This window comes from Oncorhynchus masou, chromosome 13, assembly GCF_036934945.1.
Source record: "Oncorhynchus masou masou isolate Uvic2021 chromosome 13, UVic_Omas_1.1, whole genome shotgun sequence".
In the NCBI taxonomy this organism is placed as follows: domain Eukaryota; kingdom Metazoa; phylum Chordata; class Actinopteri; order Salmoniformes; family Salmonidae; genus Oncorhynchus; species Oncorhynchus masou.
Genome location: NC_088224.1, coordinates 90,427,829 through 90,451,616, shown reverse-complemented (window position 1 = coordinate 90,451,616; position 23,788 = coordinate 90,427,829). Strand labels below are relative to the sequence as shown.

Sequence of the window (23,788 nt, the reverse complement as noted above, 5' to 3'; positions counted from 1 at the left end):
AGAGAGGAGGAGAGAGAGGAAGAGAGAGAGGAGGATAGAAGAAGAGAGAGCAGGAGAGAGGAGTAGAGAGAAGAGGCGAGAGAAGAGGAGAGAGGAGGAGAGAGAGGAAGAGAGAGGAGGAGAGAGAGGAGGAGAGAGAAGAGGAGAGGAGAGGAGGATAGAGAGAAGAGAGAGAGGAGAGAGGAGAGAGAAGAGAGAGAGAGGAGAGAGGAGGAGAGAGAGGAGGAGAGAGGAGGAGGAGGAGGGAGGAGAGAGGAGGAGAGAGGAGGAGAGAGAAGAGGAGAGAGGAGGAGAGAGGAGGATAGATGAAGAGAGAGGAGGAGAGAGGAGGAGAGAGAGGAGGAGAGAGGAGGAGAGGATAGAGAGAGGAGGAGAGAGGAGGAGAGAGAAGAGGAGAGAGGAGGAGAGAGGAGGATAGAGGAGGATAGAGGAGGATAGATGAAGAGAGAGGAGGAGAGAGGAGGAGAGAGGAGGAGAGAGGAGGAGAGAGAGGAGGAGAGAAGAGGAGAGAGCAGGAGAGAGGAGTAGAGAGAGGAGGAGAGAGGAGGGGAGAGAGGAGGAGAGAGAAGAGGAGAGAGGAGGAGAGAGGAGGATAGATGAAGAGAGAGGAGGAGAGAGGAGGAGAGAGAGGAGGAGAGAGGAGGATAAAAGACAGATGAGGATAAAGGAGGAGAGAGGAGGATAGAAGAAGAGAGAGGAAGAGAGAGGAGGACGGAAGAAGAGAGGAGGAGAGAGGAGGATAGAAGAAGAGAGAGGAGGATAGAAGAGAGAGCAGGAGAGAGGAGGAGAGAGAGGAGGAGAGAGGAGGATAGAAGAAGAGAGAGCAGGAGAGAGGAGTAGAGAGAGGAGGAGAGAGGAGGGGAGAGAGGAGGAGAGAGAAGAGGAGAGAGAAGAGGAGAGAGGAAGATAGAAGAAGAGAGAGGAAGAAAGAGGAGGATAGAAGAAGAGAGAGGAGGAAGACAGAGGAGGATAGAAGAAGAGAGAGGAAGAGAGAGGAGGATAGAAGAAGAGAGAGGAGGAGAGAGGAGGATAAAAGACAGAAGAGGAGAAAGGAGGAGAGAGGAGGAAAGAAGAAGAGAAAGGAAGAGAGAGGAGGATAGAAGAAGAGAGAGGAGGAGAGGAGGGGAGGAGGAGAGAGGAGGAAAAAAGACAGAGGAAGAGAAAGGAGGAGAGAGGAGAATAGAAGAAGAGAGAGGAGGAGAAAGGAGAGAAGAGGAGAGAGAGGAGGAGAGAGGAGTAGAGAGTGGGAGAGGAGGCGAGAGAGGAGGAGAGAGGAGGATAGAAGAGAGAGGAAGAGAGAGGGGGATAGAAGAAGAGAGAGGAGGAGAAAGGAGAGAAGAGGAGAGAGAGGAGGAGAGAGAGGAGGAGAGAGAGGAGGAGAGAGAGGAGGAGAGAGAGGAGGAGAGAGGAGTAGAGAGTGGGAGAGAGGAGGCGAGAGAGGAGGAGGAGAGAGGAGGAGGAGAGAGGAGGAGAGGAGGAGGATAGATGAAGAGAGAGGAGGAGAGAGGAGGATAGAAGAAGAGAGAGGAGGAGAAAGGAGGAGTGAGTGGGAGAGAGAGGAGAGGAGGAGAAGAGGAGGAAAGGAGGAGGAGGGGGGAGAGAGGAGGAGAGAAGAGAGGGGGGAGAGAGGAGGAGAGAAGAGAGGGGGGAGAGAGGAGGAGAGAGGAGGAGAGAAGAGGAGAGAAGAGGAAAGAGGAGGAGAGAAGAGGAGAGTGGAGGAGAGAAGAGGAGAGAGAGAGGAGGATAGAAGAGAGAGGAGGAGAGAGGGAGAGAGGAGGAGAGCGGAGAGAAGAGGAGAGAGGAGAAAGGAGAGAAGAGGAGAGAGGAGGGGAGAGAGGGGGAGAGAGGAGGACAGAGGAGGAGAGAGGAGGAGAGAAGAGGAGCGAAGAGGAGAGTGGACAACAAGTCGGCAGTTTGATTGATGTATAAGCAGACTTCTCAAATATCCACCATGACCCAGCCGCCAGAGGACAACACAGACAGGGCTGAGCAAACGATGTATTGGCCTTCAGAGTTTATTAGTGGGGTTCAACAGAATGTGTCTCATCGATGGCACTGATCTAGGATTACCTTACCTTCCCAAAACCTTTACGTAGCCATTAAGGTATATGCAAGACTGACTCTACAGGATAAGTGCTCCGTTGCTCCATCCATTAAAGTTGGTGCCCAGTGGAAAGCTTTTTTATACCTCAATGTTTGTGAACAAAGTAAATGTAAACAAACACTATAGCCTCAAAACATGTTAAAAACTATAGTGTTGATATCATGGGTGGTCAGTCCTTCCATCCATAGCTCTGACTATGAACTTGAGTGTGGTGACATTTCTCCAACACAATAATCACTCAGCTGTTTACCGAAATTGTTATTGTTTCAACTGCTGATTACCGCTTCACATCAATATGTTGGGACAACTCAATCCTCCGACCCAGCTAGACAGGTGACTGGCCTGTACAATTCATCCAGAGAGAATCACATCGACCCAAAAACATTTCAGATCACTTCTGTTTGTTGGGTAACAGCATGGTGATGTCATCCTCTTATCTAGTGGCCGGACAAGAATGAGACTTTCTCACCCCACCGAAACACAACAAAACCATCATTACATTGAAATGTTAGTCATTTAACAGACACTCTTATTCATAGAGACTTACAGTAGTGGATTCATGCATCTTTCATGGTAAGAAAGCAAAGACAACAGAGACAACCAAAAGGACTACAGAGACAACCAAAAGGACTACAGACAACCAAAAGGACTACAGAGACAACCAAAAGGACTACAGACAAGCAAAAGGACTACAGAGACAAGCAAAAGGACTACAGAGACAAGCAAAAGGACTACAGAGACAACCAAAAGGACTACAGAGACAACCAAAAGGACTACAGAGACAACCAAAAGGACTACAGAGACAACCAAAAGGACTACAGAGACAACCAAAAGGACAACAGAGACAACCAAAAGGACTACAGAGACAACCAAAAGGACTACAGAGACAACCAAAAGGACTACAGAGACAACCAAAAGGACTACAGACAACCAAAAGGACTACAGACAACCAAAAGGACTACAGACAACCAAAAGGACTACAGACAACCAAAAGGACAACAGAGACAACCAAAAGGACTACGGACAACGAAAAGGACTACAGACAACCAAAAGGACTACAGACAACCAAAAGGACTACAGAGACAACCAAAAGGACTACAGAGACAACCAAAAGGACTACAGAGACAACCAAAAGGACTACAGAGACAACCAAAAGGACTACAGAGACAACCAAAAGGACTACAGACAACCAAAAGGACTGCAGACAACCAAAAGGACTGCAGAGACAACCAAAAGGACTACAGACAACCAAAAGGACTACAGACAACCAAAAGGACTAAAGACAACCAAAAGGACTACAGAGACAACGAAAAGGACTACAGAGACAACGAAAAGGACTACAGACACAACCAAAAGGACTACAGACACAACCAAAAGGACTACAGAGACAACGAACAGGACTACAGAGACAACCAAAAGGACTACAGAGACAACCAAAAGGACTACAGACAACCAAAAGGACTACAGAGACAACCAAAAGGACTATAGACAACCAAAAGGACTACAGAGACAACCAAAAGGACTACAGAGACAACCAAAAGGACTACAGACAACCAAAAGGACTACAGAGACAACCAAAAGGACTACAAAAGGAAACACATTTTTTCTAGACATTTACTAAGGTTTGGTAACAGGCTGGTTGGTCAGCTATTTGAGCCAGTAAAGGGGGCTTTACTATTCTTGGGTAGCTGAATGACTTCCCTCCAGGCCTGAGGACACACACTTTCTAGGAGGCTTAAATTGAAGATATGGCAAATAGGAGAGGTAATATCATCTGCTATTATCCTCAGTCATTTTCCATCCACGTTGTCAGACCCTGGTGGCTTGTCATTGTTGATAGACCACAATAAGTTTTTCACCTCTTCCACACTGACTTTGTGGAATTACAATTCTTGTCTTTCATAATTTGGTCCAATATACTTGTATGTGTAGTGTCAGCGTTTGTTGCTGGCATGTCATTCCTACGTTTTCTGATCTTGCCAATGAGAAAGTCATTAAAGTAGTTGGCAATATCAGTGGGCTTTTGATGAATGAGACACGATGGAGCCAAGTGCTGATAGAGAAACGCTCCAAACTCCGTCTTTAATCAGTCTCATCCCACATCCAACACTCCAGAATGTGGAACAGACTGTGAGTGACATCTCTGAGGTTTACACCTCATCTCAGGGAAGAGGAGAATTGGCTCACATGAAAACACATTTCAACAAAGGTTATATCAGTGGGCTTCTTTCTTACATTAGTACCACATCCAACACTCCAGAATGTGGAACAGACTGTGAGTGACATCTCTGAGGTTTACACCTCATCTCAGGGAAGAGGAGAATTGGCCAGTTCTCTGTATATGGATGGGATTGTCCTCGTACATGAAAACACATTTCAACAAAGGTTATACAACTCAACTATATATCCCCCCCAAGCAGACACATCGATGGCTATGAACGAACTTTTTGATTTAACTCTAAACTGGAAACTTTATCTTGCAATTCATTTTTGTTTTCCAATGAAGCATCGTCTAGGTCAGGGATGGGCAACTGACAGCCTGCTCTCCCCTTTGTAGACCCACAAAACACTAAATAATAATAACATACTGTTTTAGGAACTCAGTCGGGATCTCAACTTACTGTTGAGAGTTAGAATAGTAGAATACACAAGGTGGAATGTATAAATATGGTTGTTCGTCAGCAGTCACTGAATTTGCCCATGTCAGCTATTTTATTTTAGATTGGTAAATTAGTCTAGCGGCCAGCTATCTAAACTTGTAGTAAGCATGGTCAAATTACCGACCGTGGTGGGGCCTCCCACTGGTGTCAGGAAACATTCCCTAACGTCAACAAAACTACAATTCGTGGACTGGAAACAGCAGAGGGAACACTCCTGCCCATTGATCATCAGTTATCATATAAAAAACTACAAACATTTGCCTCCACCCGATGGCAACGTGTAGAATCGCAGGAAATGAGCTGTAAAACATGGACAAGAGGAATACCTATGTAATGCTGTTCATCGACTACAGCTTTCAACACCATAATACCCTCACTCGTCATCAGGACCAAAAACTGGTTGAATCCTCAACACTGTTGTTTCCACCCACGTCAGTTCAACAAAAAATGACGTGGAAACAAAGTGGATTCAAAAATAACCTCAGTTTTTTTCAGGAAACAGCAGAGGGAACACCCCCTATCCACATCGATGGAACAGTGAGATGTTTAATGTCTAACGTTGCCAAATGACAATAATAATCAATAATGGTTATTATGACTTCAAAACACACCTCACTCTCATTCACGAGGCTGTTGGTCTCGGATAGAGCTGAACAGAGGCCTGACAAAATGGACACTGCCCTGCCGTGTGTGTGTGTGTGTGTGTGTGTGTGTGTGTGTGTGTGTGTGTGTGTGTGTCCTTATGTAATACATGTGTGTGTGTGTGTGTGTGTGTGTGTGCTGCTGTGTGTGTATGTGTGTACATATTCTTTATCCCCTTACACTGTGTGTGTGTGTGTGTGTGTGTGAATCTAAGATGAAAGGTGCCCCTGGAGCATTGTTAAACAGCCACCACTAACTGAGTGGCTGCTGCCTACTCTATATCATTTAATAATGGGAATTGATGGAAATGTTGTAAATATATCACTAGACTGCATCCTTATGCATAATACTGTATGTATCCTTATAGCCACTTTAACTATGCCACTTTGTGTACATACTCATCTCACATGTATATACTGTACTCGATACCATCTACTGTATCTTGCCTATGTTCACTTAACACTGTGTATAAGACAGTATTAGGAATTGTTAGTTAGATTACTTGTTGGTTATTACTGCATTGTCGAAACTAGAAGCACAAGCATGTGATTAACATCTGCTAACCATGTGTATGTGACAAATAAAATGTGATTTGATTTGATTTGATATACAACTCAACTACTTCCTGTCCATTGCATGATGCTGTATGTACACTGCCTTCAGAAAGTGTTCACACACCTTGACTTTCCCCACATTTTGTTGTTTTACAGCCTGAATTTATGTTTTGTCACAAAAACAATACCCTATAATGTCATAGACGAATTATGTTTTTAGAAATGCTTTCAAATGAAAAATGAAACCGTAAATGTCTTGAGTCGATAAGTATTCAACCCTTTTGTTATGGCCTCAGTTCAGGATTATGCATTTGCTTAACACGTCACATAATAAGTTCTGTGTGCAATAATAGTGTTGAAATGACGACCTTGTTATCAATTGTCTGTAAGGTCCCTCAGTCGAGCAGTGAATTTCAAACACGGATTCAACCACAAAGACCAGGGAGGTCTCCCAACGCCTCACAAAGAAGGCCACCTAGCGGTAGATGGGTAAAAAATTAAAATAAGCAGACATTGAATATCCCTTTGAGGATGGTTGTGACGTAGAAGTCCGTCACTGGCCGCGGGCAGCATTTGGTTCTTTAACGCACACACATATTCATCACTCCTCCCTGCGCCATTATAAGATAAGTTAACAATGTGGGTCGACACACAAATTAACTTCTGTCTTGGTGCATGCATTTCACACTTGTCAATGTTCATATTTGAGAGATACAATAATTATTATACTTATCAATGTTGTGGATGAGCGCATTGTTTGTTTGTTCTGTTCCTCTCTCTCAATCTCTGTAGCTTCCGGGTATGCTGGAAAAGGACCCGAGCTAAGGGAATTGGGTTGGCTTTATAGTGCCTGTCCCAAATGGCTCATTAATGTATATGGGCATATTGAAAGATATTGTCAGTAGTGATGTAATGTTGTAAATGTTATGTTGTGATATTGTTTAAAACCGTGTTGCAATGTATGTCCTTTAGTATGTTTAGTTCATGGAAAATGTAGGTTTGTATTGTTAATTGATTAATTAATTAGGGTTAATTGTTCTGAGGGGAGGGGCTATCCCTACAAAAGGAGCCTCTCCTCCAGTCTCTAAAGAGGCAGTTTGGATTGAGCTGTGGATGGGGCAGCATTGTTTTTAAGCTGTCCCATAAGGTAGACGTTGATGGCAGTACTGTTGTTTTTTGTTCCGGACGCCAATGGGCCTGTTCCAGTTCAAGGTCATGCCGTTTGGCCTTCATGGGGCCCCTGCGACTTTCCAGAGGCTGATGGACAAGGTCCTCCAGGACTGTGACGATTACTGTGCTGCTTACTTGGACGACGTGGTGATCTACAGCCACTCCTGGGAGGAGCACATACAGCATCTTAGCAGAGTCCTGGGGAAGATCCATGAAGCAGGCCTCACTCTTAACCTCCTGAAGTGTGATTGGGCGAAACAGGAGACAAAGTACCTGGGTTACCAGCTGGGTAAGGGTGAAGTTCGGCCTCTGGTGGAGAAAGTGGAGTCCATCAGGAATAGCCCTCGACCCAGAACCAAGACACAGGTGAAGTCCTTCCTAGGTCTGGCAGGGTGGTACCGGAGATTCATTCCACAGTTTTCGACCATCGCTGTCCCTCTGACCAACCTCACTTCGAAGGGGGCCAGCAACCCTGTGAAGTGGACTGAGGAGTGTGAGGAAGCCTTCATGACACTGAAAAAACGACTGTGCTCATTCCCTGTTCTCCAGACCCCTGATTTTCAGAAGAGATTTCTCGTGCAGGTGGACGCTTCGGCTGTAGGAATTGGTGCTGTACTGGCCCAAGGGGAGCCAAGGGAAGAGCTTCCTGTGCTGTACCTGAGTCGGAAGCTGTTGCCCAGGGAAATCAGGTATTCTACAATCGAAAAGGAGTGCCTGGCTATAAAGTGGGCCCTAGATAGCCTCCGTTACTACCTTCTTGGGAGGGAATTTGACCTGCACACAGACCACAGAGCACTGACCTGGATCCAGACCATGAAGGACCGGAATTCTCGTGTGACCAGGTGGTATCTGGAGCTCCAGCCCTTCAGGTTCTGTGTCCGTCACAAGGCAGGAAAAGAGAACGTTACTGCGGACTACCTATCAAGGCTCCCGAACATGGTCGCTTCAGGAGAGGAGGAAGGTAATGTGACGTAGAAGTCCGTCACTGGCCGCGGGCAGCATCTGGTTCTTTAACGCACACAAGTTATTAATTACACTTTGGATGGTGTATCAATACACCCAGTCACTACAAAGATACAGGCGTCCTTCCTAACTAAGTTGCCGGAGAGGAAGGAAACCGCTCAGGGATTTCACCATGAGGCCAATGGTCACTTTAAAACAGTTACAGAGTTTAATGGCAGTGATAGGAGAAAACTGAGGATGGATCAACAACATTGTAGAGACTCCACAATACTAACCTAAATGACAAGGGAAAACACGCATCCTGTTTGCAATAAGGCACTAAAGTAAAACTGCAGAAAATGTGGTAAAGAAATTAGCTTTATGTCCTGAATATAAAGTGTTATGTTTGGGGCAAATCCAACACAACACATCAATGAGTACCATTCTTCATATTTTCAAGCATGGTGGTGGCTGCATCATGTTATGGGTATGCTTGTCATCGACAAGGACTAGGGAGCTTTTTAGGATAAGAAAGAAACAGGATACAGCTAAGCACAGTCAAAATTCTAGAGGAAAACCTGGTTCAGTCTGCTTTCCAACAGACTCTGGGAGACAAATTCACCTTCAATAGGACAATAACCTAAAACACAAGTCCAAATATACACTGGAGTTGCTTACCAAGATTACATTTTTTTGTTAAATGTTATTATTTAACCTTTATTTAACTATTCAAGTAAGTTAAGAACAAATTATTATTTAAAATGACGGCCTACGACGCTGGGCCAAATGTGCGCCGCCCTGTGAGACTCCCAATCACCAGCTGGTTGTGATACAGCATGGAATTGAATCGGGGTGTCTGTTGGGACGCCTCTAGCACTGAGATGCAGCGCCTTAGACCGCTGTGCCACTCAGGAGCATTGAATGTTCTTGACTGGCCTAGTAACACTTTCGACTTAAAACCGGCTTGAAAATCTATGGCAAGACTTGAAAATGGCTGTCCAGCAATGATTAACAATAAACTTAACAGAGCTTGAAGAATTCTTTAAAGAATAATGTGCAAATATTGTACAATTCAGGTGTGCAAAGCTCTTAGAGACTTACCCAGAAAGACTAAGCTGTAATCGCTGCCAAAGGTGATTCTAATGTGTATTGACTCAGGGGTGTGAATACTTATGTAAATTAGACATTTCTGTATTACATTTTCAATAAATTAACTAAAATGTCTAAAAATATGTTTTTACTTTGTCATTATGGGATATTGTGATGTCATTATGGGATATTGTGATGTCATTATGGGGTATTGTGTGTTGATGAGTGAATGTTTTTTTAAAAATCAATTTAGAATTTAGGCGGTAACACAACAACATGTGGAATAAGTCAAGGGGTGTGAATACTTTCTGACGGCGCTGTGTGTGCAGTAAGTGAGTGTGGTGCTTGCCAAAGTGTGAAGGTATATTTAGTAGACTAAACCCTGGAGACCAGAGAGCTGGGGCCTACACTCCACATCCTCCCACTCTGTTTTCAGCCAGCCTGACCGCTTCTAGTGGTTCCCCCCAGTCCAACCTCTCTTTACTGGGCAGGAAGTCTCGAGTAGTTCCTCTAAGTCCAACCTATCTCTTTACTGGACTGGGAGCCTGAGGTTTGTGGTGCCCTGCCTCCCTATCGCCTCACGCTTTACAAGACTCTCTACCTCGTTTTCATATGATTCATAGAGCCTATTTTTCAACCCTTTCACTATAATGGGGAAATATGGGGAGGGGGAGTTAGAGAAACATCTCTTGCTCCTGCTGACCAGATCCTGTAGTCACAGACATACCATATGGGTCGTGTTATCATAACATCTAACACAGGTCACAATGTAAGGTTGTCAAATACTCTAAAAACATATCCTGTATATATTTTATACATCTCTACAATAACCCTTCATCCACTATAGGAGATATAAATCCTACAATAACCCTTCATCCGCTACAGGAGATATAAATCCTACAATAACCCTTCATCCACTATAGGAGATATAAATCCCTTCATCCACATAGGAGATATAAATCCCTTCATCCACTACAGGAGATATAAATCCTAAATCCCTACTATAGGAGATAACCCTTCATCCACTACAGGAGATATAAATCCTACAATAACCCTTCATCCACTACAGGAGATATAAATCCTACAATAACTGCAAGCATCAGCTCTTACCCCTTTTCCCCCAGAAATCTGATACCAGAGCTGATAACCAACAGTTTTAGTCGTACATTAAACATTTCTCTATCATTGGTGACGTTGTAAATAAATGATGTTTCATTTTGACAAATCTCCTGACAACGTCATCTCTCTCTCTCCTCTCTCTCTCTCTCTCTCTACTCTCTCTCTCTCTCTCTCTCTCCATCTCCCTCTCTCTCTCCTCTCTGTCTCTCTCTCTATCTCCCTCTCTCTCTCTCCTCTCTGTCTCTCTCTCTCTCCTCTCTGTCTCTCTCTCTCTCTCCATCTCCCTCTCTCTCTCTCTCTCCATCTCCCTCTCTCTCTCTCCTCTCTGTCTCTCTCTCTCTCTCTCCTCTCTGTCTCTCTGTCTCCCTCTCTCTCTCTCTCTCTCTCCTCTCTCTCTCTCTCTCTCCCTCCCTCTCTTTCTCTCCCTCTCTCTCTCTCTCTCTCTCTCTCTCTCTCTCTCTCTCTCTCTCCCTCTCTCTCTCTCTGTCAGACACAAAAGCATCTCGATTACAGGCCTGAGGAGTATGTACACAACTACAGAGCCTCAGCAGACCTTTCAACCCCCCCCTTTTTAAAATTGTGGAACATGTTCTTAAATATAATCAAAAACAGGCTCCTCGGTCCCAACTTTTAATTCAACACACCTTAAGTTCCCAAACCTACAGTAATGTAGCAGGATATCAACCAGCAGTCGATCATAACTACAGTACTTCTCACAGTTACTTTTCTCCCTCGTGTGCCAGGTAACAGCTCTTATACCTTATTCCTCCTCGGCCATAGTAATGTCGAGTCTGAGTCTGTTACAGTCCCCGTACAACAGCAACTGGCTAACACCTTTAAAGAAGACCTTCCCTCAGTATATTAAACATTAGTCTGACCAAATATATACAGAATGTTTTAGAATGTTTGCTAAGCCAAACTAACATTATCAACTGAGGAAATGGAGAACAGGTAGAGGATTATAACCAGTGGTGTAGTGGATTATAACCAGTAGTGTAGTGGATTATAACCAGTGTAGTGGATTATAACCAGTGTAGTGGATTATAACCAGTAGTGTAGTGGATTATAACCAGTAGTGTAGTGGATTATAACCAGTAGTGTAGTGGATTATAACCAGTAGTGTAGTGGATTATAACCAGTGGTGTAGAGGATTATAACCAGTGGTGTAGTGGATTATAACCAGTAGTGTAGTGGATTATAACTAGTAGTGTAGTGGATTATAACCAGTAGTGTAGTGGATTATAACCAGTAGTGTAGAGGATTATAACCAGTAGTGTAGAGGATTATAACCAGTGGTGTAGTGGATTATAACCAGTAGTGTAGTGGATTATAACCAGTAGTGTAGAGGATTATAACCAGTAGTGTAGTGGATTATAACCAGTAGTGTAGTGGATTATAACCAGTAGTGTAGTGGATTATAACCAGTAGTGTAGTGGATTATAACCAGTGGTGTAGAGGATTATAACCAGTAGTGTAGTGGATTATAACCAGTGGTGTAGTGGATTATAACCAGTGGTGTAGTGGATTATAACCAGTAGTGTAGTGGATTATAACTAGTAGTGTAGTGGATTATAACCAGTAGTGTAGAGGATTATAACCAGTAGTGTAGAGGATTATAACCAGTAGTGTAGAGGATTATAACCAGTGGTGTAGTGGATTATAACCAGTAGTGTAGTGGATTATAACCAGTAGTGTAGAGGATTATAACCAGTAGTGTAGTGGATTATAACCAGTAGTGTAGAGGATTATAACCAGTAGTGTAGTGGATTATAACCAGTAGTGTAGTGGATTATAACTAGTGGTGTAGAGGATTACAACCAGTAGTGTAGTGGATTATAACCAGTAGTGTAGAGGATTATAACCAGTAGTGTAGTGGATTATAACCAGTAGTGTAGTGGATTATAACTAGTGGTGTAGAGGATTATAACTAGTGGTGTAGAGGATTATAACTAGTGGTGTAGAGGATTATAACCAGTGTAGAGGATTATAACTAGTGGTGTAGAGGATTATAACCAGTGGTGTAGTGGATTATAACCAGTGTAGAGGATTATAACCAGTGGTGTAGAGGATTATAACCAGTGGTGTAGTGGATTATAACCAGTGGTGTAGTGGATTATAACCAGTGGTGTAGAGGATTATAACCAGTGTAGAGGATTATAACCAGTGGTGTAGAGGATTATAACCAGTAGTGTAGAGGATTATAACCAGTGGTGTAGAGGATTATAACCAGTGGTGTAGTGGATTATAACCAGTAGTGTAGAGGATTATAACCAGTGGTGTAGTGGATTATAACCAGTAGTGTAGAGGATTATAACCAGTAGTGTAGTGGATTATAACCAGTGGTGTAGAGGATTATAACCAGTGGTGTAGAGGATTATAACCAGTGGTGTAGTGGATTATAACCAGTAGTGTAGTGGATTATAACCAGTGTAGTGGATTATAACCAGTGGTGTAGTGGATTATAACCAGTGTAGAGGATTATAATCAGTGGTGTAGAGGATTATAACCAGTGGTGTAGTGGATTATAACTAGTGGTGTAGTGGATTATAACCAGTAGTGTAGTGGATTATAACCTGTGGTGTAGAGGATTATAACCAGTAGTGTAGAGGATTATAACCAGTGGTGTAGTGGATTATAACCAGTGGTGTAGTGGATTATAACTAGTGGTGTAGTGGATTATAACTAGTGGTGTAGAGGATTATAACCAGTAGTGTAGAGGATTATAACCAGTAGTGTAGTGGATTATAACCTGTGGTGTAGAGGATTATAACCAGTAGTGTAGAGGATTATAACCAGTGGTGTAGTGGATTATAACCAGTGGTGTAGTGGATTATAACCAGTGTAGAGGATTATAACTAGTGGTGTAGTGGATTATAACTAGTGGTGTAGTGGATTATAACCAGTAGTGTAGTGGATTATAACCAGTGGTGTAGTGGATTATAACCAGTGGTGTAGAGGATTATAACCAGTGGTGTAGTGGATTATAACCAGTAGTGTAGTGGATTATAACCAGTAGTGTAGTGAATTATAACCAGTAGTGTAGTGGATTATAACCAGTGTAGTGGATTATAACCAGTGGTGTAGAGGATTATAACCAATGGTGTAGAGGATTATAACTAGTGGTGTAGTGGATTATAACCAGTAGTGTAGTGGATTATAACCAGTAGTGTAGTGGATTATAACCAGTGGTGTAGAGGATTATAACCAGTGGTGTAGTGGATTATAACCAGTAGTGTAGTGGATTATAACCAGTGTAGTGGATTATAACCAGTGTAGTGGATTATAACCAGTAGTGTAGTGGATTATAACCAGTGGTGTAGAGGATTATAACCAGTAGTGTAGTGGATTATAACCAGTAGTGTAGTGGATTATAACCAGTAGTGTAGAGGATTATAACTAGTGGTGTAGAGGATTATAACCAGTGGTGTAGTGGATTATAACCAGTGGTGTAGTGGATTATAACTAGTGGTGTAGTGGATTATAACCAGTGGTGTAGTGGATTATAACCAGTGTAGAGGATTATAACCAGTGGTGTAGAGGATTATAACCAGTGTGTAGAGGATTATAACCAGTGGTGTAGTGGATTATAACCAGTGGTGTAGTGGATTATAACCAGTAGTGTAGTGGATTATAACCAGTGGTGTAGAGGATTATAACCAGTAGTGTAGTGGATTATAACCAGTGGTGTAGAGGATTATAACCAGTAGTGTAGAGGATTATAACCAGTGGTGTAGAGGATTATAACCAGTGGTGTAGTGGATTATAACCAGTGTAGAGGATTATAACCAGTGGTGTAGTGGATTATAACCAGTGTAGAGGATTATAACCAGTGGTGTAGTGGATTATAACTAGTGGTGTAGTGAATTATAACTAGTGGTGTAGTGGATTATAACTAGTGGTGTAGTGGATTATAACCAGTGGTGTAGTGGATTATAACTAGTGGTGTAGTGGATTATAACCAGTGTAGAGGATTATAACCAGTGGTGTAGTGGATTATAACCAGTGTAGAGGATTATAACCAGTGGTGTAGTGGATTATAACTAGTGGTGTAGTGAATTATAACTAGTGGTGTAGTGGATTATAACTAGTGGTGTAGTGGATTATAACCAGTGGTGTAGTGGATTATAACTAGTGGTGTAGTGGATTATAACCAGTGTAGAGGATTATAACCAGTGTTTAGTGGATTATAACCAGTGTAGAGGATTATAACCAGTGTAGTGGATTATAACTAGTGGTGTAGTGGATTATAACCAGTGTAGAGGATTATAACCAGTAGTGTAGAGGATTATAACCAGTGGTGTAGTGGATTATAACTAGTGGTGTAGTGAATTATAACCAGTGTAGAGGATTATAACCAGTGGTGTAGTGGATTATAACCAGTGGTGTAGTGGATTATAACCAGTGGTGTAGTGGATTATAACCAGTGGTGTAGTGGATTATAACTAGTGGTGTAGTGGATTATAACCAGTGGTGTAGTGGATTATAACTAGTGGTGTAGTGGATTATAACTAGTGGTGTAGTGGATTATAACCAGTGTAGAGGATTATAACCAGTGGTGTAGAGGATTATAACCAGTGTAGAGGATTATAACCAGTGGTGTAGTGGATTATAACCAGTGGTGTAGTGGATTATAACCAGTGGTGTAGTGGATTATAACCAGTGTAGAGGATTATAACTAGTGGTGTAGTGGATTATAACCAGTGTAGAGGATTATAACCAGTGGTGTAGTGGATTATAACCAGTGTAGTGGATTATAACCAGTGGTGTAGTGGATTATAACTAGTGGTGTAGTGGATTATAACCAGTGTAGAGGATTATAACCAGTGGTGTAGTGGATTATAACCAGTGTAGTGGATTATAACTAGTGGTGTAGTGGATTATAACTAGTGGTGTAGTGTATAACCAGTGTAGATTATAACCAGTGGTGTAGTGGATTATAACCAGTGGTGTAGTGGATTATAACCAGTGGTGTAGTGGATTATAACCAGTGGTGTAGTGGATTATAACCAGTGTAGAGGATTATAACCAGTGGTGTAGTGGATTATAACCAGTGTAGTGGATTATAACCAGTGGTGTAGTGGATTATAACCAGTGGTATAGTGGATTATAACTAGTGGTGTAGTGGATTATAACCAGTGTAGTGGATTATAACCAGTGGTGTAGTGGATTATAACCAGTAGTGTAGAGGATTATAACCAGTGGTGTAGAGGATTATAACCAGTGGTGTAGTGGATTATAACCAGTGGTGTAGTGGATTATAACCAGTGGTGTAGTGGATTATAACCAGTGGTGTAGTGGATTATAACCAGTGTAGAGGATTATAACCAGTGGTGTAGAGGATTATAACCAGTGGTGTAGTGGATTATAACTAGTGGTGTAGTGGATTATAACCAGTAGTGTAGAGGATTATAACCAGTGGTGTAGTGGATTATAACCAGTAGTGTAGAGGATTATAACCAGTGGTGTAGTGGATTATAACCAGTGGTGTAGAGGATTATAACCAGTAGTGTAGTGGATTATAACCAGTAGTGTAGTGGATTATAACCAGTGGTGTAGTGGATTATAACCAGTGGTGTAGTGGATTATAACCAGTGGTGTAGTGGATTATAACCAGTGGTGTAGTGGATTATAACCAGTGGTGTAGAGGATTATAACCAGTGGTGTAGTGGATTATAACCAGTGGTGTAGTGGATTATAACCAGTGGTGTAGTGGATTATAACCAGTGTAGAGGATTATAACCAGTGGTGTAGTGGATTATAACCAGTGGTGTAGTGGATTATAACCAGTGGTGTAGTGGATTATAACCAGTGGTGTAGTGGATTATAACCAGTGGTGTAGTGGATTATAACTAGTGGTGTAGTGGATTATAACCAGTGTAGTGGATTATAACCAGTGGTGTAGAGGATTATAACCAGTGGTGTAGTGGATTATAACCAGTGGTGTAGAGGATTATAACTAGTGGTGTAGTGGATTATAACCAGTGTAGTGGATTATAACTAGTGGTGTAGTGGATTATAACCAGTGGTGTAGAGGATTATAACCAGTGGTGTAGTGGATTATAACCAGTGGTGTAGAGGATTATAACCAGTGGTGTAGTGGATTATAACCAGTGGTGTAGTGGATTATAACCAGTGGTGTAGTGGATTATAACCAGTGGTGTAGAGGATTATAACCAGTAGTGTAGTGGATTATAACCAGTGGTGTAGTGGATTATAACCAGTAGTGTAGTGGATTATAACCAGTAGTGTAGAGGATTATAACCAGTGGTGTAGTGGATTATAACCAGTAGTGTAGAGGATTATAACCAGTAGTGTAGTGGATTATAACTAGTGGTGTAGTGGATTATAACCAGTGGTGTAGAGGATTATAACCAGTGGTGTAGTGGATTATAACCAGTGGTGTAGAGGATTATAACCAGTGGTGTAGTGGATTATAACCAGTGGTGTAGTGGATTATAACCAGTGGTGTAGTGGATTATAACCAGTGGTGTAGTGGATTATAACCAGTGGTGTAGTGGATTATAACCAGTGGTGTAGTGGATTATAACCAGTAGTGTAGTGGATTATAACCAGTGGTGTAGAGGATTATAACCAGTGGTGTAGTGGATTATAACTAGTGGTGTAGTGGATTATAACCAGTGGTGTAGTGGATTATAACTAGTGGTGTAGTGGATTATAACTAGTGGTGTAGTGGATTATAACCAGTGGTGTAGAGGATTATAACCAGTGGTGTAGTGGATTATAACCAGTGGTGTAACCAGTGGTGTAGAGGATTGTAACCAGTGGTGTAGTGGATTATAACCAGTGGTGTAGTGGATTATAACCAGTGGTGTAGTGGATTATAACCAGTGGTGTAGTGGATTATAACCAGTGGTGTAGTGGAGTGTAAAGTAAACACAGTTTTCCCTAATAAAAAAAAATAAAAAAAATCCGCAACAGTTTATAAGGCTTTTGAGAGAGAGAGAAAAAAAATGCATTGAAAGTTTAGGAGGCGTTACTTTTCTCACTGTGACCGGCGATCAGAGTTTACCCACCTATTTAACACAACATCATTGGTTATACAGGTTTACATTAGGATGAGGAGAGATATAGGATTATTCAGGTTTACATTAGGGTGAGGAGAGATAGAGGGTTATACAGGTTTACATTAGGGTGAGGAGAGATAGAGGGTTATACAGGTTTACATTAGGGTGAGGAGAGATAGAGGGTGATACAGGTTTACATTAGGGTGAGGAGAGATAGAGGGTTATACAGGTTTACATTAGGGTGAGGAGAGATAGAGGGTTATACAGGTTTACATTAGGGTGAGGAGAGATAGAGGGTTATACAGGTTTACATTAGGGTGAGGAGAGATAGAGGGTTATATGGGTTTACATGAGGGTGAGGAGAGATAGAGGGTTATACAGGTTTACATTAGGGTGAGGAGAGATAGATGGCATGATTATGAGTGTGAATGCTCACCTTCTCGACATTCACCTCCTACAAACCCAGGACAGCACCTCCACTCCCGAGCTGTGATCTGCCGATAGGCCACCTTGTAAGACGGCCTGACCACGGTCCTGTAGCTGACGGAGGGACAGTGTCAACACAGGAACATCTTCATGTGAACTATTGCTACTATATACACTATAAGATGTCATTTATATCAAAACAGTACTCTGGGGTCGTCTGGTCCAGTCCTACCTGATGAGTTTGGAGCAGGGTCCTGGCCAGCGGCAGCCTTGAAACACTCTCTGCACTGTGGTCTCTGTCCCATTGTGCACCTGGCACTTCACTGTCCTCAACACAGTGTACTGGCACCAGTTCCTGTAGTCACAGACATACCATATGGGTCTTGCTATCATAACATCTAACACAGGTCACAATGTAAGGTTGTCAAATACTCTAAAAACATATCCTGTATATATTTTATACATCCCTACAATAACCCTTCATCCCCTACAGGAGATATAAATCCTACAATAACCCTTCATCCACTATAGGAGATATAAATCCTACAATAACCCTTCATCCACTATAGGAGATATAAATCCTACAATAACCCTTCATCCACTACAGGAGATATAAATCCTACAATAACCCTTCATCCACTATAGGAGATATAAATCCTACAATAACCCTTCATCCCCTACAGGAGATATAAATCCTACAATAACCCTTCATCCACTATAGGAGATATAAATCCTACAATAACCCTTCATCCACTATAGGAGATATAAATCCTACAATAACCCTTCATCCCCTACAGGAGATATAAATCCTACAATAACCCTTCATCCACTATAGGAGATATAAATCCTACAATAACCCTTCATCCACTACAGGAGATATAAATCCTACAATAACCCATCATCCACTACAGGATATATAAATCCTACAATAACTGCAAGCATCAGCTCTTACCCCTTTTCCCCAGAAATCTGATCCCAGTGCTGATAATGAATAGTTTTAGTCATACATTAAACATTTCTCTATCAATGGTGACATTGTAAATAAATGATGTTTCATTTTGGCAAATTCTGGCCATCCTCACAATGAATTCTCTCCGTGCGTCATGATGTGCTCACCTGAGGTGAATGTTTGATCCGCTGCCTGGTGAACCTGTGGTCGCGCTCTGCTCCGAGTTGACGCTTTGGCCAGTCACTCCGGGAAACTTGTAAATAAATCCCGTTCCCGTCGAATGACAGATCAGACATATCCATATTATGCACAGAGCGCACGGGAGCGATGTCATTGCCAATGGCGTCTCCACAGAGTTCCAAAACGCTAGTTGCTGTAGGCTTCCGTTGATAAAAAAAAAGTTTGAATCTCTTCGAAGGATTAGATCTTTGTCAGATGTGGAATAAATACACCGTAGTAGTCAACAGTACAGCGTTTATGAGTTCGCCATGGTACAGACTACAAGACAGAGCGCTGGATAAAACCAATAACTCAAGTCAAAATGCATTACACTGACACCCATTCCCAGGGAATAATCTGCGTTTTAAACACTTCTCTGACGTTGGACCCCCTGCGAGGATGAAGGAGTCAGATATCTACTGGAGTTGATGTGCGTAAAAAGCGTGGTGAAGTCTGGTGAGGTAGAAAACCACATCGGAACCGCATTTAATAGGAGAGATTTTGGGACTAAAATCAGCTGCTTCTCACAATTTTGATTTAGAATAAAGGTTAAATTGCTAGGAATTAAAAACGATTTCACTTAATCCTATGGATTATAAAAGCACATCCTGTCACATTTTAGGGACTGTGCGTTATTTAAAATTAGTGGAACCTGGAGAAAATCGGATCTCTCAGAAATGAAAATGGATGGCCCTCCCTTCAGTAAAATACACTACCGTTCAAAAGTTTGGGGTCACTTAGAAATTTCTTTGTTTTTCATGAAAACATACATGAAATTAGTTGCAAAATGAATTGGAAATATAGTCAAGACGTTGACAAGGTTATAAATAATGATTTTTAATTGAAATAATAACTGTGTCCTTCAAACTTACTTTGTCAAAGAATCATCCATTTGCAGCAATTACAGGGAGCCTGTAGCCTAAATTAATTATTTAGGCTATATTATTTTAGTTACAGTGCCTTGCGAAAGTATTCGGCCCCCTTGAACTTTGCGACCTTTTGCCACATTTCAGGCTTCAAACATAAAGATATAAAACTGTATTTTTTTTGTGAAGAATCAACAACAAGTGGGACACAATCATGAAGTGGAACGACATTTATTGGATATTTCAAACTTTTTTTATCAAATCAAAAACTGAAAAATTGGGCGTGCAAAATTATTCAGCCCCCTTAAGTTAATACTTAAGGGGGCGCCACCTTTTGCTGCGAGTACAGCTGTAAGTCGCTTGGGATATGTCTCTATCAGTTTTGCACATCGAGAGACTGAAATTTTTTCCCATTCCTCCTTGCAAAACAGCTCGAGCTCAGTGAGGTTGGATGGAGAGCATTTGTGAACAGCAGTTTTCAGTTCTTTCCACAGATTCTCGATTGGATTCAGGTTTGGACTTTGACTTGGCCATTCTAACACCTGGATATGTTTATTTTTAAACCATTCCATTGTAGATTTTGCTTTATGTTTTGGATCATTGTCTTGTTGGAAGACAAATCTCCGTCCCAGTCTCAGGTCTTTTGCAGACTCCATCAGGTTTTCTTCCAGAATGGTCCTGTATTTGGCTCCATCCATCTTCCCATCAATTTTAACCATCTTCCCTGTCCCTGCTGAAGAAAAACAGGCCCAAACCATGATGCTGCCACCACCATGTTTGACAGTGGGTATGGTGTGTTCATTGTGATGAGCTGTGTTGCTTTTACGCCAAACACAACGTTTTGCATTGTTGCCAAAAAGTTCAATTTTGGTTTCATCGGACCAGAGCACCTTCTTCCACATGTTTGGTGTGTCTCCCAGGTGGCTTGTGGCAAACTTTAAACAACACTTTTTATGGATATCTTTAAGAAATGGCTTTCTTCTTGCCACTCTTCCATAGAGGCCAGATTTGTGCAATATACGACTGATTGTTGTCCTATGGACAGAGTCTCCCACCTCAGCTGTAGATCTCTGCAGTTCATCCAGAGTGATCATGGGCCTCTTGGCTGCATCTCTGATCAGTCTTCTCCTTGTATGAGCTGAAAGTTTAGAGGGACGGCCAGGTCTTGGTAGATTTGCAGTGGTCTGATACTCCTTCCATTTCAATATTATCGCTTGCACAGTGCTCCTTTGGATGGTTAAAGCTTGGGAAATCTTTTTGTATCCAAATCGGTCTTTAAACTTCTTCACAACAGTATCTCGGACCTGCCTGGTGTGTTCCTTGTTCTTCATGATGCTCTCTGCGCTTTTAACGGACCTCTGAGACTATCACAGTGCAGGTGCATTTATACGGAGACTTGATTACACACAGGTGGATTGTATTTATCATCATTAGTCATTTAGGTCAACATTGGATCATTCAGAGATCCTCACTGAACTTCTGGAGAGAGTTTGCTACACTGAAAGTAAAGGGGCTGAATAATTTTGCACGCCCAATTTTTCAGTTTTTGATTTGTTAAAAAAGTTTGAAATATCCAATAAATGTCGTTCCACTTCATGTCCCACTTGTTGTTGATTCTTCACAAAATAATACAGTTTTATATCTTTATGTTTGAAGCCTGAAATGTGGCAAAAGGTCGCAAAGTTCAAGGGGGCCGAATACTTTCGCAAGGCACTGTATTTCAAGGCTACAGCCTACAAAGAAATACATTGTGAAGCATTTGGGAGTGCGACACTAGGCTGGTAGGGACATAAAGCTCGCAGCATTTTTAACAACATTTTAGTTACATTAAATCATTATAGTCGATACGTTACGCACATAGGCTGTGACTTACTTATAATTAACTACAATTTCTTTATTATTTTTATTAGACTCAGTCTACAGTGCCTTTGAATTCCTTTAAAAAGTTTGGCCAGAGTCTGTGGCTTCAGGCTCATGCGATGGCACCTGGAGAGCAGGTGATAAACATCTCTCTGGCCACTCTTGCCAGGTTGGGCAGAGATGACAATGTTTAAAAAAATTAAAACATTTAGGTAGGCCTTAAGGTTTTTAGGCAAAATAACCCAATCAATACGGAAAGGTCCTTGAAAGTGGGAATATGTCAGGTATATTGGGCCAAACTCAATTTTTGACCTATTGTATAGATAATAGAACAACAATTAATAACTTTTAAAAGTTCATATTTTTTTGTTTATAAATAATTTGCTACAATGACAGACTTAGTTAGCTACCCAGCTAGTTCATTTATTTTAGTATGTGCATGTAGTACTCCAACATACTTTTATGATAGGTGTCTTTTCAGATTCCACTATGATTCTTCAGTTGTGGAGACTACATCACTACTCTCCCTCTCTTCTTCAGTTGTGGACACAACATCACTACACTCCCTATCTTCTTTAGTTGTGGACACTACATCACTACTCTCCCTCTCTTCTTTAGTTGTGGACACTACATCACTACACTCCCTCTCTTCTTTAGTTGTGGACACTACATCACTACTCTCCCTCTCTTCTTTAGTTGTGGACACTACATCACTACTCTCCCTATCTTCTTTAGTTGTGGACACTACATCACTACTCTCCCTCTCTTCTTTAGTTGTGGACACTACATCACTACACTCCCTCTCTTCTTTAGTTGTGGACACTTCATCACTACACTCCCTCTCTTCTTTAGTTTGTGGACACTACATCACTACACTCCCTCTCTTCTTTAGTTGTGGATACTACATCACTACTCTCCCTCTCTTCTTTAGTTGTGGACACTTCATCACTACACCCCCTCTCTTCTTTAGTTGTGGACACTACATCACTACTCTCCCTCTCTTCTTTAGTTGTGGACACTACATCACTACTCTCCCTCTCTTCTTTAGTTGTGGACACTACATCATCACCACACTCATCACTACTCTTCTTTTTAGTTGTGGATACTACATCACTACTCTCTCTCTCTTCTTTAGTTGTGGACACTACATCACTACATCCCCTCTCTTCTTTAGTAGTGGACACTACATCACTACTCTCCCTCTCTTCTTCAGTTGTGGACACTACATCACCACACTCCCTCTCTTCTTTAGTTGTGGATACTACATCACTACTCTCCCTCTCTTCTTCAGTTGTGGACACAACATCACTACACTCCCTATCTTCTTCAGTTGTGGACACAACATCACTACACTCCCTCTCTTCTTTAGTTGTGGACACTTCATCACTACACTCCCTCTCTTCTTTAGTTGTGGATACTACATCACTACTCTCCCTCTCTTCTTTAGTTGTGGACACTACATCACTACTCTCCCTCTCTTCTTTAGTTGTGGACACTACATCACTACTCTCCCTCTCTTCTTTAGTTGTGGACACTACATCACTACTCTCCCTCTCTTCTTTAGTTGTGGACACTACATCACTACTCTCCCTCTCTTCTTTAGTTGTGGACACTACATCACTACACTCCCTCTCTTCTTTAGTTGTGGATACTACATCACTACTCTCCCTCTCTTCTTTAGTTGAGGACACTACATCACTAATCTCCCTCTCTTCTTTAGTTGTGGACACTACATCACTACACTCCCTCTCTTCTTTAGTTGTGGACACTACATCACTACACTCCCTCTCTTGCTCTTGGTCCTTGTCTTTGTAAGTTACCTTCTGTGTGTTTCCTTTATGAAAATATTTTGGGAACTTCATGACAGTAGCTAAAGCAAGGAGCTATAGCAGCACACAAGTAGACGACAGATGCATTCTGGGATGGCCCTGACCTGGTGGAGTGAGCGCTATTGGAGCGGCCTTGGTCGATGCTCCAGTCAGATTGTTTTATATAATCAGGTCCATTTCATTTGTATTAAAAATCAATTATATCAGTAGCAATCTTAGGACCCCCCCATCAGCTGCCTTGGCAACAGTTCATCGGGATCCGGAATTTTGATATTTATTTTATTTTACCTTTATTTAACTAGGCAAGTCAGTTAAGAACATATTATTAACAGTG

The 23,788-nt window shown here is 41.9% G+C and overlaps 1 protein-coding gene across 1 annotated transcript in view; it reads right to left on the bottom strand.

Annotated features, from left to right (window-relative positions):
* LOC135553475 (collagen alpha-1(XXVI) chain-like) overlaps positions 1-19,137 on the bottom strand; it is a gene marked incomplete at its 5' end in the record, with an annotated part of 53,414 nt that extends 34,277 nt beyond the window's left edge. Inside the window, 3 exons of the mRNA XM_064985581.1 lie at positions 17,742-17,845; positions 17,964-18,086; positions 18,848-19,137. Of these exons, the coding sequence (XP_064841653.1) occupies positions 17,742-17,845; positions 17,964-18,086; positions 18,848-19,137 (517 nt within the window). The remainder of the gene's footprint in view (positions 1-17,741; positions 17,846-17,963; positions 18,087-18,847) is intronic.
* Positions 19,138-23,788: the final 4,651 nt, after the last annotated feature.